Raw genomic sequence first — 13,523 nt, 5'->3', positions numbered from 1 at the left:
CAGAGCTTGACAATATGGCCAGTCTAGCTAGAGAGCTTATTCCAGGGGATCTCCTGTCTCCATCTTCCAAATGCTGGAATTACAGTTGGGTCTCCACACCCACCATTTACATGGGTCCTGGGAATCTGAATGCAAGACTTCACACCTGCATAAACAAATGTTTGATATGGTTTTGGGATTTATTGACTTATTTATTTATTGGCAGTAAGGCTAAGGTTGGGCTCAAATCATGGCTATGCCACAGATTAGTCCCATGACCATAGACAAGTAGTTCACTCTCTCTGAGTCTGTTTCCTCAGGAGTTAAACAGTCCTTTCATGGGACTGTGGGAACAATTAGGTAAAACAATATATGAGAAATGGTTGTTCAGGGCTGGAATCAAGCTGAGTGATGGAGAGCTTGACTAGCATGCATGAGGCCTTGGGTTGGAATGCCAGTCAATGAATGAATGAATCAATCAATCATCAAAATGTTTGTCTCAGTTTCTTGCCTAGAGATACAGCCCTTGCTTTAGGTCTCTTTCTCTATAGAATGCTACTTCTTTGCATCCACCACCTCTGGGTGAGCCATCTGTGGTACCTCCTGGTTCTCAGGAAAGGAAGCAAAAGTCAACGACAGGGTGCAGAGATGGGACTGACAGCTGACCCCAGAGCTGGGGCACTCAATCAGGGGTTACTGTCCCTGCCAAGCCTTCCCATTTCAAGATGGATTCTAGCATCTCCTCCACAGAAATTCTGGGCTGTCAGAGTAAGACAGGAAAGGAAGTGGAAGTGGGGTGTCTCTACAGGGGAAGGGGGCTGCACAGCCTCTTGGTCATCCTCACTCTGTTTCTGCTTAAGGAAGATGGCCCAAGAATAATCCATCTCCAGTGACCTGAGATTGCCAGCTTGGCTCTCATCAAATACATGTAGGGAGAAGGGGATGAATGGGACAGGTAAAGGGGAGCCAGAGTTACCAGGAAAAGGCATTATTCTCTTCCCTTTGGGAAGGTTCCAGAATTGATGCTTTCTCTCCACCATTCAGCTCCTACAGTCTCATTGCAGCACCTTCCCGTCTACCTGAGGAAAAATAGCCCATTGGGCTGGGTATGTCAATCCCTCGGCTATAGCACACACCTCCAGGTCCTTCCTAGTACTTGCCCAGAGCTCTGTCACATGGGCTGGGGTGGCTTCTACCTACATGGAAACAGGATGAACAAGGCTTTCCTGGACCTCTGCCTTTGATGATCAAATAGAGTAGCAGGTGAGTAGGATGGAGTAGCAGGTGAGTAGGATGGAGTAGCAGGTGGAGTAGGGTGGAGTAGCAGGTGGAGTAGGATGGAGTAGCAGGTGGAGTAGGATGGAGCAGCAGGTGGAGTAGGATGGAGCAGCAGGTGGAGTAGGATGGAGCAGCAGGTGGAGTAGGATGGAGCAGCAGGTGGAGTAGGATGGAGTAGCAGGTGGAGTAGGATGGAGCAGCAGGTGGAGTAGGATGGAGCAGCAGGTGGAGTAGGATGGAGCAGCAGGTGGAGTAGGATGGAGTAGCAGGTGGAGTAGGATGGAGTAGCAGGTGGAGTAGGATGGAGTAGCAGGTGGAGTAGGATGGAGTAGCAGGTGGAGTAGGATGGAGTAGCAGGTGGAGTAGGATGGAGCAGCAGGTGGAGTATGATGGAGCAGCAGGTGGAGTAGGATGGAGCAGCAGGTGGAGTAGGATGGAGCAGCAGGTGGAGTAGGATGGAGTAGCAGGTGGAGTAGGATGGAGCAGCAGGTGGAGTAGGATGGAGTAGCAGGTGGAGTAGGATGGAGCAGCAGGTGGAGTAGGATGGAGCAGCAGGTGGAGTAGGATGGAGCAGCAGGTGGAGTAGGATGGAGCAGCAGGTGGAGTAGGATGGAGCAGCAGGTGGAGTAGGATGGAGCAGCAGGTGGCGTAGGATGGAGTAGCAGGTAGAGTAGGATGGAGCAGCAGGTGGAGTAGGATGGAGTAGCAGGTGGAGTAGGATGGAGCAGCAGGTGGAGTAGGATGGAGTAGCAGGTGGAGTAGGATGGAGCAGCAGGTGGAGTAGGATGGAGTAGCAGGTGGAGTAGGATGGAGCAGCAGGTGGAGTAGGATGGAGCAGCAGGTGGAGTAGGATGGAGCAGCAGGTGGAGTAGGATGGAGTAGCAGGTGGAGGAAGGATGGAGCAGCAGGTGGAGTAAGATGGAGCAGCAGGTGGAGTAGGATGGAGCAGCAGGTGGAGTAGGATGGAGCAGCAGGTGGAGTAGGATGGAGCAGCAGGTGGAGTAGGATGGAGCAGCAGGTGGAGTAGGATGGAGCAGCAGGTGGAGTAGGATGGAGTAGCAGGTGGAGTAGGATGGAGTAGCAAGTTGGATGGAGTAGCAGGTGGAGGAGGGATGGAGCAGCAAGTTTGGATAGAGTAGCTGGTGGAGTAGGATGGAGTACCTGGTGGAATAGGATGGAGTAGCAGGTGGAGTAGGGATGGAGTAGCAGGTGGAGTAGGGATGGAGCAGCAGGTGGAGTAGGATGGAGTAGCAAGTAGGGTGGAGTAGCTGGTGGAGTAGGATGGAGCAGCAGGTGGAGTAGGATGGAGTAGCAGGTGGAGTAGGATGGAGCAGCAGGTGGAGTAGGATGGAGTAGCAGGTGGAGGAAGGATGGAGCAGCAGGTGGAGTAAGATGGAGCAGCAGGTGGAGTAGGATGGAGCAGCAGGTGGAGTAGGATGGAGTAGCAGGTGGAGTAGGATGGAGTAGCAGGTGGAGTAGGATGGAGTAGCAGGTGGAGTAGGATGGAGCAGCAGGTGGAGTAGGATGGAGTAGCAGGTGGAGGAAGGATGGAGTAGCAGGTGGAGGAAGGATGGAGCAGCAGGTGGAGTAGGATGGAGCAGCAGGTGGAGTAGGATGGAGTAGCAGGTGGAGTAGGATGGAGTAGCAGGTGGAGTATGATGGAGCAGCAGGTGGAGTAGGATGGAGTAGCAGGTGGAGTAGGATGGAGCAGCAGGTGGAGTAGGATGGAGTAGCAGGTGGAGTAGGATGGAGTAGCAGGTGGAGTAGGATGGAGTAGCAAGTTGGATGGAGTAGCAGGTGGAGGAGGGATGGAGTAGCAAGTTTGGATAGAGTAGCTGGTGGAGTAGGATGGAGTACCTGGTGGAATAGGATGGAGTAGCAGGTGGAGTAGGGATGGAGTAGCAGGTGGAGTAGGGATGGAGCAGCAGGTGGAGTAGGATGGAGTAGCAAGTAGGGTGGAGTAGCTGGTGGAGTAGGATGGAGCAGCAGGTGGAGTAGGATGGAGTAGCAGGTGGAGTAGGATGGAGCAGCAGGTGGAGTAGGATGGAGTAGCAGGTGGAGGAGGGATGGAGTAGCAAGTTGGATGGAGTAGCAGGTGGAGGAGGGATGGAGTAGCAAGTTTGGATAGAGTAGCTGGTGGAGTAGGATGGAGTACCTGGTGGAATAGGATGGAGTAGCAGGTAGAGTAGGGATGGAGTAGCAGGTGGAGTAGGATGGAGTAGCAGGTGGAGTAGGATGGAGTAGCAGGTGGAGTAGGGATGGAGCAGCAGGTGGAGTAGGATGGAGTAGCAAGTAGGGTGGAGTAGCTGGTGGAGTAGGATGGAGCAGCAGGTGGAGTAGGATGGAGTAGCAGGTGGAGTAGGATGCTTTGTGTCTATGACTAACCCCAGGAAAGACCATCGGGGCAAAAGAGGGACATACCTTCACACCTGGGTAGGGGATGATCCCAGTTCCGATTGGTGCCATGTTGACATGTGAGGACAGGTTGGCCAGTCAGTTGGTATCCTGGAAGGCACTCGAAGGTCACCGATTGTCCGACATTATAGCCAGCTCCCCTCACTATGCCATTGGCAAAAGGCTCTGGGTCTGGGCACTCTTGGAGCTCATAGGCTAGAAAAGATTAGGAGAAAAGGTCACTTTAGTCTTTCTGTGGAAATTCTTTCCAAATGGAAGATTGTAGTGTCGAGGGTTAGCATTGCAGCAGAGCTCCAGGATGGGACCCAGATGGACCAGACTGGTTGGATAAGTTCCTTAATTTCTCTATGCACCCCTTTTTTCTTATTCATAGTTGTTATGAGGGCTGGTGCAATGGCATCTGTGTTGCCCTTCGCACAGTACTGACACGTGGGAGGAGCCCCATAGATGCTATTGATGGTGCATATTTCCCCTGGAGAAAGGCTCACAGAACACACTGACGGCAAAACTGCTATTCACAGGACATCTTCTCAGGGTCGGGCATTGGCCTAGGTGCCTTTATGTTGCTTGTGCAGAGGCGACAGACACAGACACAGTGAGGAGAGGATAGAAGTGGGCCTTTCCAGCCCTGCTATAGTTAGAACCCGTGAAAACATTTTGGGGGAGGGAGTAAACCAAATCTGCAGGCAAAATGGGAGCTTTTTGGGGGGACGAGGTGGGCCACAAGGAATGTGTGACTGCCATACAAGAACGTTCATTGGAGGAGTAGGAATGTTGCCCTCATAGCAATGGCTGAGGCCTGTCCGACAGGCAGAGTCAGCTGAGGCACTGGCTGAGCGTGTACCACAGAGCAAAGGCTGCGGCTAATTGGGCACACGGGCTGAAGAGTATCCTTTATGGCAGTAATTGGGTACTCTCCACACAGGGAACTGGCAGAAGAGGGGGACGGGCTATGTGCACAGCAGAAACAACTCGGTAGGAGCAGCTGGGCTGAGTGATGCTCTGCGGAAGTGGATGATGTATCACATGTAATAAGAACAGCCCTGACCTCGAGGCTAATGGCTCCTCCATGCCCTCTCTGCAGTGGTGCCTGGGCTCTGTGCTTCCGGCTGACATTGCAGAGGGCTGTTTCAGTGCAGGAAAACATGCACAGAAAGCCCAGTTGGTTTGTCTTGCAAGCAGCAGGACCTGAGTTTGACACCCAGGATCCATGTGGGCTTATCTTTCTTTCCTCCCTCCCTCCCTCCCTCCCTCCCTCCCTCCCTTCCTTCCTTCCTTCCTTTTTGCCAGGAGTAGTAGTAGCAGTGTGCATTTGTGATGCTGGTACTGAGAGGGCAGTGACAAGCAGATGCCCGGAGCTTGTTAGCCACCAAGCCTACTTGGTGAGAGCCAAGGAGAGAGAGAGAGAGAGAGAGAGAGAGAGAGAGAGAGAGAGAGAGAGAGAGAGAGAGAGAGAGACCTGGTCTCAAAAAGGGGTACAGAGCACCTGATGCCTGTGGGATGGCATAGGAGGTAGGCATCTGGCTTTTACATGTGTGCCCTCCTGCATACGTACATGCACTTACATGTACACATGTGCATAAACACAAAAATGTGCGCGCACACACACACACACACACACACACACACACACACACACACACAGAGAAATAGAAATATCTGAAATTAATATATTTGTCAAAGAACTAAGCAGACGTCATGTGTATAGGTGGGCTAAGAGAGGTGGCCCTGCCCTGAAGCCGTTTTGGGTGATTTGCTCATAGCGTCTTAGAGGAGGCAGGGCCTGCTGCCCCGGTTGGACAGACAGCAAGGACAGTGAAGAGCGCACCCACGAGTCAAAAGCAGAGTGGCTTAGATGGGAGTGTCACTTGAATAAGTAGCTTTTCCAAAAAGGAGAAACTTCCAGGAGGGTTGCCTTGGTTCCTTTCATTCCAAGGCAGACCTCAGAGCCCTGGAAGACGCCTCCGAGGGAGAGAGAAATCCTGAGGAGAGAGACTCTTCCATTTCTTTAAGCAGGGCTCCCCAGGGTGAGGGGCTGGGCTTCCCAAAGGGGAGGGCTTACTGTGGGGACACTTGTGAGTCCAAACTATTATCATTTGAAACCTGAGTTTTGACAGCTCCCAACACTTTGGAGCAGTTGTACACTTCAGTTATCCTGCCATGAACACGGTTCTTCTGAGGTTTTCATGTGTGTGTGTGTGTGTGTGTGTGTGTGTGTGTGTGTGTGTGTGTGTGTGTGTGTGTGTGTGCAGGCCAGAGGTCAGTTCAGGTGTCTTCCTTGACTACTCTCCAAACATGTTTTGAGGCAAGATCTCTCAGTGAACCTGGAGCTCAGCAGGTGAGTAGACTAATGAGCTCCTAAGATGCTCCTGGCCCCACCCCCCAGTGCCAGGGTTACAGATGCCGGCCTCAGGAATTTTACACACTGAGCCATGGAATAAGTTAAGGGTAAGCAAACTTAGCTACCACTAAACATTTTATGGAAATATCTGCTCGAGGAAAGACAAGGATAGCAGCGTTTAGGGATGCTGGACTGTCCAGTTAGGGGAATTTTGAGGAAGAGCGAGCTATGTTGTTCCAAGGAAAATTGAGGGCACAGAGAGAACTGGGGCTCACAGAAATAGCTTCAGTGGGGACAGATGGCTCTTCCCCAAAATTGGGGACCCAAAGAACCCATTTTCTTTGGAGGGAAAGCATGAGGTCAGAGCTCAGAGCTCAGAGCCTGTTTGTACTAAACACTGTGGAGAATGTGGACCCGTTGGTCAGAGAGAATCATTTGCCGTCCATCACAAATTAGAGGCACCAGCGGATGCAGCTGGGCCTCTGGCACTAGAGACACTAGACTGAGAGGCTGGGGCCATCACAACTTGGAAATCTTAATGAAGGCTGAGCTCCAGTCCGAGAGAGAGCAGGTGGCCTGGTGCTGAGGAGCACACAGGGAGGCTTGTGACTCACAGGCGCAGCAGGCAGATCCTTATCACAGAAGGACTGGCCTGACCCATTATGTTGTCCTTGGCTCCTCAGAAGGACAGCTGGGGACCTCAGGTAGGGCAGCTCAACAGGAGCCCTTCTCAAAGAAAGGAAAAGGCCGGGAGAGCCAGGAGGATGTTCTCTGATACAGGGGTGACAGCTGGGTAGGTGGGAGTTCTCAGGTCTCTTCTGGGGATCCAGGAGTCTGAATAAGACACCTTTACAAAGACAAGTGGGCTTGCCACACTGGGAGTGTGCAGGAGCCACCATCCTATGACATGGGCTCAGTGTGTGGCCTGGGCCTGTAAGGGGTGAGACCTTGGCCCAACAGTTGTGTGAGCAACACTCATATTTAGGAGAGGTGTCGGGGAGAGATCACAGGTTGCATTGTGTCTCTGCATAGTCACATGCTGACCTTTGAAAGCCCAGATGGTCAGAAAGTGACCCGATTTGAAGAGATGACCTCTGCCCATTCCACGTGAATTAGAATGGCTGTAGGGCACAGACTCGCAGTCTGATGTGGCTGCTATCTTCATAAGGAGAGGGGGAGCATGAGCGACCTCTGTACTATATCGCATAATGCTGCGATTCATTTACGTTCCCGCCAATAGCATGGGAGACCCCTTTTCTCCCATGTCCTTGCCTTGCCAGCACACAATCGAGGACATCTTGAATGCTCATCATGTCAAGTACATTGTAAAGGTCTAGGCTGATGGGACCGCAGCCACCTTGGTTTGATCAAACACAACGTTTCCTGTCTTGAAACACTACAAGGTATCCTATACTTATGTACAATAATTATGAGTCAATCAGGGAGCAGGGCGGGAGATGGATACTAAACAAAGATGAAGTCAGAGACTGGGGTGATGATCCTGCAAGCTGATGCAATGCCGACCATGGCTGAAATCACCCAAACCCGGTCCAACACCCGGAGTAGATCCTGACAAGCCTCAAAAGGAACCCATCCTGCTGACACCTTAATCTTGCTCGTACTTCTGTCCCCAGACTTAAGTTCTGTTGTTCAAGGCGCAGGGTTGTTGGTATTTTGGTATTTCCTCCCCCCCCCCAAAAAAAAAAACAAGATGCAGGAAGTGATGGTGGCCGTGGTGTGTGTGATAGGGCGTGGCATCTGTTCCAGGCAGAGCAAGAGTCTTCCATGACTGTGATTATTGGTGTGTCTTGACTTGCTGTCAAGTCTCACACCACTACTCCCCACCCCCAACTTGTCAGTCTCAGAAACTCTTATATAGGAATAGCTTCTGTGACATCTCTCCCAACCTCCCTGTCTGGGTGTGACTGCCTGGTCAGTACCAACAAGGGTGGCATGGTTTGGGGTGGCCAAGCTCTTGTGCTCCCAAGACATACAACATACGTGAAGGCCTTCCCCGTGCAACTGGCCCAAGGGTGCCTACGTCAGGGGTCACCCTTTATGGCTGCCCCGGAATCAGAAGCCCGGTCCTTGCTAAGTGTTCCTGTCTGAGAAGGGAGGGGCTCCCAGCTACAGGGATGAAAAAATGCCAAGTTTCAGGAAAACACATTGTATAGTACTCTTTCCATACTAAAAATATATTTGGTCAAAACTTTTGCACTTACATTTTCTTCCTAGGTGTGTACACACACACGCACACACACACACACACACACACACACACACACACACACACACACGGGTTGTCTCTGGGAAATAATCCCATCCTGATGCTGTTTTCCTGCCCCCCCCCCCACTTGTTTTTGCTCTTTAACAAGCTAAATATGTTGGTGGGTTTTCTGTATAGCTGAAACTTAACAGAGTATGGGAAACTACAAGGAAGCACTTACGGTGGGATGCAGGGCCGGCTGGACCAAAGATAGTCCCTCCCTCTGCACAGGGGAAGGAGCAGGAATGTGACTTTCCTGACATGTGACGTAGTCTGTGTGTGTCCTCCCAGCCAATACCACACACTGAAGCCTCATCCTCTAATGGGGGAGGGGGCATTCAGAGGCTGGGCCTCTGCAGGTCTTCACTGGAGAACAGGCCTGGGGTCCCTATCAAAGAGGCCTAAGGTCCTTTACTCCATCTGCCAAGTGAGGACGCAGTAAGAGGGTGCCACCGTGTACCAAAGAGCAGGCTCTCCCAGATGTGGGATTTGCCAGCACCTTGATCTTAGACTTGCCAGCCTCCAGAAGAGGGAAGGATGAGTTTCTGTTGTCCCTGAGCTTGCAGCACTTGCTACAGCAGCCTGAGCTGGCTGGTGTCCCCTGAGCACTGAAACATGTTTACAGTTGTAGGGTTTTTAAAATAAGCATGCACTAGTATTAGCAATACACACACGTGTGTGTGTGTGTGCACGAGCGTGTGCGTGTGTGCATGCATGTGTGCCTGTGTGTGTGTGTGTTTGTGAAACCAGGAAGTGAGTGAAAGGAGCTAAGCTGGGGCCTGAGCAAGTGCTTCACTCAGTGACACTTAGGAGAGCACTCCAGGCAGAAGTTAGGCTGGTGTGGGGCTGCCACGTACAGTCATGATGAACGAGGGGCCCCTTGCACAGCAAAGCCTGAGTTGCCGTGATGGGGGTCTTTTCTGGGAATGCACCACACCAGGAGCCCTGGGCCTGCAACTGAGTTTCGTGTGAGGAATTAGAACCTCTGTAAGCATACAGGTGAGTCTTCCCGAGGAGACGCCGCCTGAGGTGTGTGCTGCCAATGCTGGAATTCTCCATTCTGTCATGGGGGAGCTTTGCTGAGACTGAGCCTCCCAAAGCCAAGGGGAAATGGCGGGCAGTGGATGTCAGGGGTGCTTGAGAGGAAACTGATAGGCTTTTTTTTGTCTAGGATGATTTTGACTATCAGCTCCAAACTGGGTTAGGTAGCTAGTGAGGCGAGGTTCACAAAGGTAGCTGCCAACCGGAAGCCTCCTCAGAGAGGCCTGCTGCCCCTCAGCCCTTCTGGCATCTCCTCCCACGCATCCAGGCAGGGAGATGTGTGGCTGTGGGCCAGACACGGGGTGGACAGTGGAGCTACCCCTCGACCTTACCCTGGTACTCCAGCTTGAATCCTGGTCGATTCTGGGAGTGGTCGCTGTGGAAGTACACGATGGTATCGTGGGACGTGGAGAGCAGCGAGCCCGGAAGTTCACCCCCGCTGAACCTGCCCATCATGCGGCTGGTCTCGGAGGGGCCGCTCCGGATCTCCAAGAAGTCATGGTTAGGTTCCGTGGAGAAGTTCAAAAACTGGATGTGAGCACCTGGGAGGGGAACAGAGGCAGACAGTGCCCAGAGCCACACAGCTCTGCTTCTGGAAGGCTGCCCACTACAGTGTCTCCTTCAGGGTCCACAGTCCGCACCGCCAAAGCCCCCAACCCAGGCAGGTCTCCCAGGGCACAGTCTGAGCTCTGCCCGAAGAGTCCCTCCTCCGGCCATCAGGGAGGACGGGAAGTCAATAGACTTTTCTCTCAGGAATAAAAGCTCCGGTAATTTCTGAGTTCCACCCAGAGCCTATTTGATTTCATGGGAAGCCAACTTCAGAGTCAACATTTGATTCCATTCGAATCCTGTCTGACATCAATATAAAGGCAGTTTCTCTAAAATAGGTGTTTAGCTAAAAATAACAAGCCCCCATCGAATCAGAGGGCACATGTGGCCTTCCTTGCTGGTATCTTCTAGAATCTTTAGGACGTGGCTGTGCGGTATGTATTGTCTCACCTGATCCACTGAGAAGTCAAATGACGTTTACACTATGCGACCTTGGTGGGATCATCAAGGCCTCTTAGCCACCTGTCGGGTTACATGGATTTAATTAAGCCCCTGGGGGTACATATTTACATAAGCCACGGAGAAACGAGGTTGGAACAGAAACGCTGGTATTTGTTTACAGACACGGGTTTTCAAAATTGGATTGCTATGGGAAAATGTTCCTCAGTGAAAACCTATTTACCGAGAGTAAGAAATGCCCACATGTTACAGTGTCAAACGAGAAGAAGAAGAAGAAAAAAAAATCAGACACTGGAAATAGAAAGATGTGCATGTCAATTGTGATTTGTATATTTAAGAGCCTGGAGGAATATACATTCATTAGCTAATAATACCAGGTGAGCATGTGCCATGGGCTAGTGCCACGCTAGGCATAGCCCAGGATGAACAAGGTGGGACAGTCCCTGTGCTCATGAGTCCCAGCTGCTACTAAAGATCTCTTCGTGGTCACATATTTTGATTTTAATGTGTCTGTCTGTATTCGCTAATTTGGTAGGACACACACACACCCAACTGTTTTGTGTGTCTTAGTATGTTAAGAGGAAAGATTAGACAGATATGATGCTAAAGATCTTTCATTTCCTGTCCTGTTCATTCACCTTAGCTATGTGTTATGTAATTCTGTTTTATGCACCGCGCCCCGCCCCCCAGCTCACTCTTCTCCTATGAGCACAGACTGCTTCCCCATCACACCGCTTTAGTCTGAAGCACTCTCTGTAGAGCTGGGCCCTCTAGTCCTTGCCTTGCATTCTCCCATGCTGGAGACCTCAGCAGCCCTTGTGCCCACCCAACCTTGGGTTCCTTCAGTCCCATGAAAAGGACAGGGCTGTGTTCGCCACCTAACGGCAGAGGCGTGCTACTGCAGAGGCTCTTTATGCAAGAACAGTCTAGTGAGAAACAGGGTGCCGGAGCCCACTGGAAAGCCCACTGGAAAGTGAGACAGCTTGCGACACCACTGGACCTGCAGCAGGCCCAGTCCCCAGAGCTGGACCACAGATGTAGGACTTTAGAGAGAGTGATCTGGTGGCTGACCACAAGGATTCACAGAGGGCAGCCTCCTGCTTAAACTCCGGTTGGCCCGTGTGCTACCTTCTCCTGTCCTTTGCCTTTAGACGTCCTTCGGTCCCAAGCTTGAAGACACAGCAAAAGGGACTCTGGTCCTCTTTGCTCCGTGTCTCAAACCCAGATCGGCCAAGGCATCCAAAGTTGTCTTTTTGGCCCCAGTTTCCTTCAGGGGAGGCTACTAGACCCTAGATTCTAACCTTTGATGGTCACCACACTACCTGCCCACCCCCCCCACTCCTCTCCATCTAGACTTAAAGAAGGCCAGCGGGACCACTGCTTTCTCTCATCAGAGGACATACTTTGGGTTGATTAATGGATGATCAAATGAGTAGCCTTCAGGTTGAGGCTAGTGGACCGAGGGGTTCCCGGCCTGTGCGGCAACGACCCTCAATGGCAAGAGAAAGGAGATGGAGGGGTAACATCCAACGGGGCGTGGCAGTTATCATCAGTGTTTGCTGTGTATCACGATGAAACCCTTTACTTTGCAGAGTTAGTTATGCGAATACAAATGTGTAAGAAAGAAGAGTTCCCAGGACAGTTCTGTTCCTAGGGACAGAGTAAGACTGGGCAGGAGGACCCCCAGGGACAAGCCATCAGTTGGCACAAAGCCTTAATCTCGTTGGCACTGATAACCAGGGTTAAATATATTGCCACCACACCCTATATGAATTGCCAGCAATTAAAATTTGTCCCTAGACTAGTGTCCTTCACAGCCAACAACCCCCATGCCTGGAGTAGCCCATCCCCTGGCTCTTTCAATCTCCAGGCCAGCTAGAATGTGCCCATGAAGAATGCCAACTCGATTTCATATTGACCTGGGCTCAATTTAATTAGGATGATAAATGGGACAGGGGAGTTAAAAGCACAACTTGAGGTCAAGTCTCAGTAAAAACGGAGTTCCTTTTCTTTTATCCCAAGTAATTTCTTCTTCTTTTCTTAAAAAAAAAAAAAAAAAAAAAAAAAAAAAAAAAAAAAACGATCCTGAGGACAGAATCTTGCACAGGACACACTCTCTCGCCTTGAGCTGTTCCTTCAGTGTCACCTCTCGCCGAGTTTCTTATTCTGTACCCCTAGGCTTAGTTCAGGACTTAAACCGTGGTGACCCCCTAACCTTCCTTCCCTTTACACTTCAGTGTCCCCCATCCCCCAAGACTGCACAAGTCAGCAACAGATGAAGCCCAGGAAAGGGACAGTGCTGAGGCTCAGCTTCTGCGGGGATGGGCAGACACCTAGTTTAATCCGGGCCCGGGCCCAGAGCCCCTGTCTCCCTGGGCCCTGCAGACTCACCAAAGCCCACGGGCAGCGCGATCTTCCAGGAGCAGTCCATGTTGCTGGGGTAGTTGCCTGGGAAACCGGGGCTCAGGATCACCCCCTCCATCTCTTCCACTGCCCCTCCACATTGCGCTGTGAAAATGAGAGTAGTCGGGTTACAGGTCATCCGGGAGGGTGCAGGGCTTTGCAAGAGTTCAGAGCCTGTGTCGTAAACCCCCCTGAGAACCCAAAGGGTCTCCCTGAGCATCTGTCCGCACACATAAAACCGAGCACGTCAACTCAGGGCTAAAGCGCAGCCTACGGTGCCAGGAGTGCCAGCCCAGATCACGCCCATCACAGGTCGGTGACCTTATCAAGGACATCCAGGAAGTGACAAAGCTCTGCTCCAAGAGAAGTGTGATGCTTCCACTCCTCCCCTCCCCCCACTCTTCCCCAGCCCAGTCTCCAGGACAGCAGACAAAGGAGAAAGGAAAGAGAAGGGACTGTCAGACATCGTGTGTTCATTGTCAACTTGCAACTGTGCCAGGCTCTTTGCAAATCTGTCTTCTATGGGGTTGGGTGGCGTGCCATCAAGGCTCGCTCGCCATGACCATTCTGCTGAGAGGGAGGGTCTGGAGACCTCTAATTTTCAAGGTGTGTGTGGGTGCCTCAGCAGCTGCTCAGTCGAAAATGATTTTATTATTTCATGTCCTATGAGGAAAGATTGTGTGGGCAGAAAGGGCCTAATCAACCATGGAGGCTCAGGGAAAGGTGTTCAGGGAAGAAAATGCCAGAGTCCAGACCAGCACTTCCTGGGCAGACTACAAAGGGACAGACCAG

General features: G+C 51.6%; 1 protein-coding gene across 3 annotated transcripts in view; it reads right to left on the bottom strand.

The window, feature by feature from the left end:
• CSMD2 (CUB and Sushi multiple domains 2) overlaps positions 1-13,523 on the bottom strand; it is a 573,432-nt gene that overhangs the window by 74,800 nt on the left and 485,109 nt on the right. For all 3 annotated transcript variants that reach the window (XM_084784630.1, XM_084784631.1, XM_084784632.1), the window contains 3 exons: positions 12,720-12,836; positions 9,653-9,862; positions 3,679-3,867 (listed from right to left, as the gene is read on the bottom strand). In XM_084784630.1, the coding sequence (XP_084640756.1) occupies positions 3,679-3,867; positions 9,653-9,862; positions 12,720-12,836 (516 nt within the window). The remainder of the gene's footprint in view (positions 1-3,678; positions 3,868-9,652; positions 9,863-12,719; positions 12,837-13,523) is intronic.

Source organism: Acomys minous, assembly GCF_964271855.1.
Source record: "Acomys minous genome assembly, chromosome: 6".
Taxonomy (NCBI): Eukaryota; Metazoa; Chordata; class Mammalia; order Rodentia; family Muridae; genus Acomys; species Acomys minous.
Note: the sequence above shows the minus strand (reverse complement) of the source record. Positions and strands in the feature narration are given on the sequence as shown.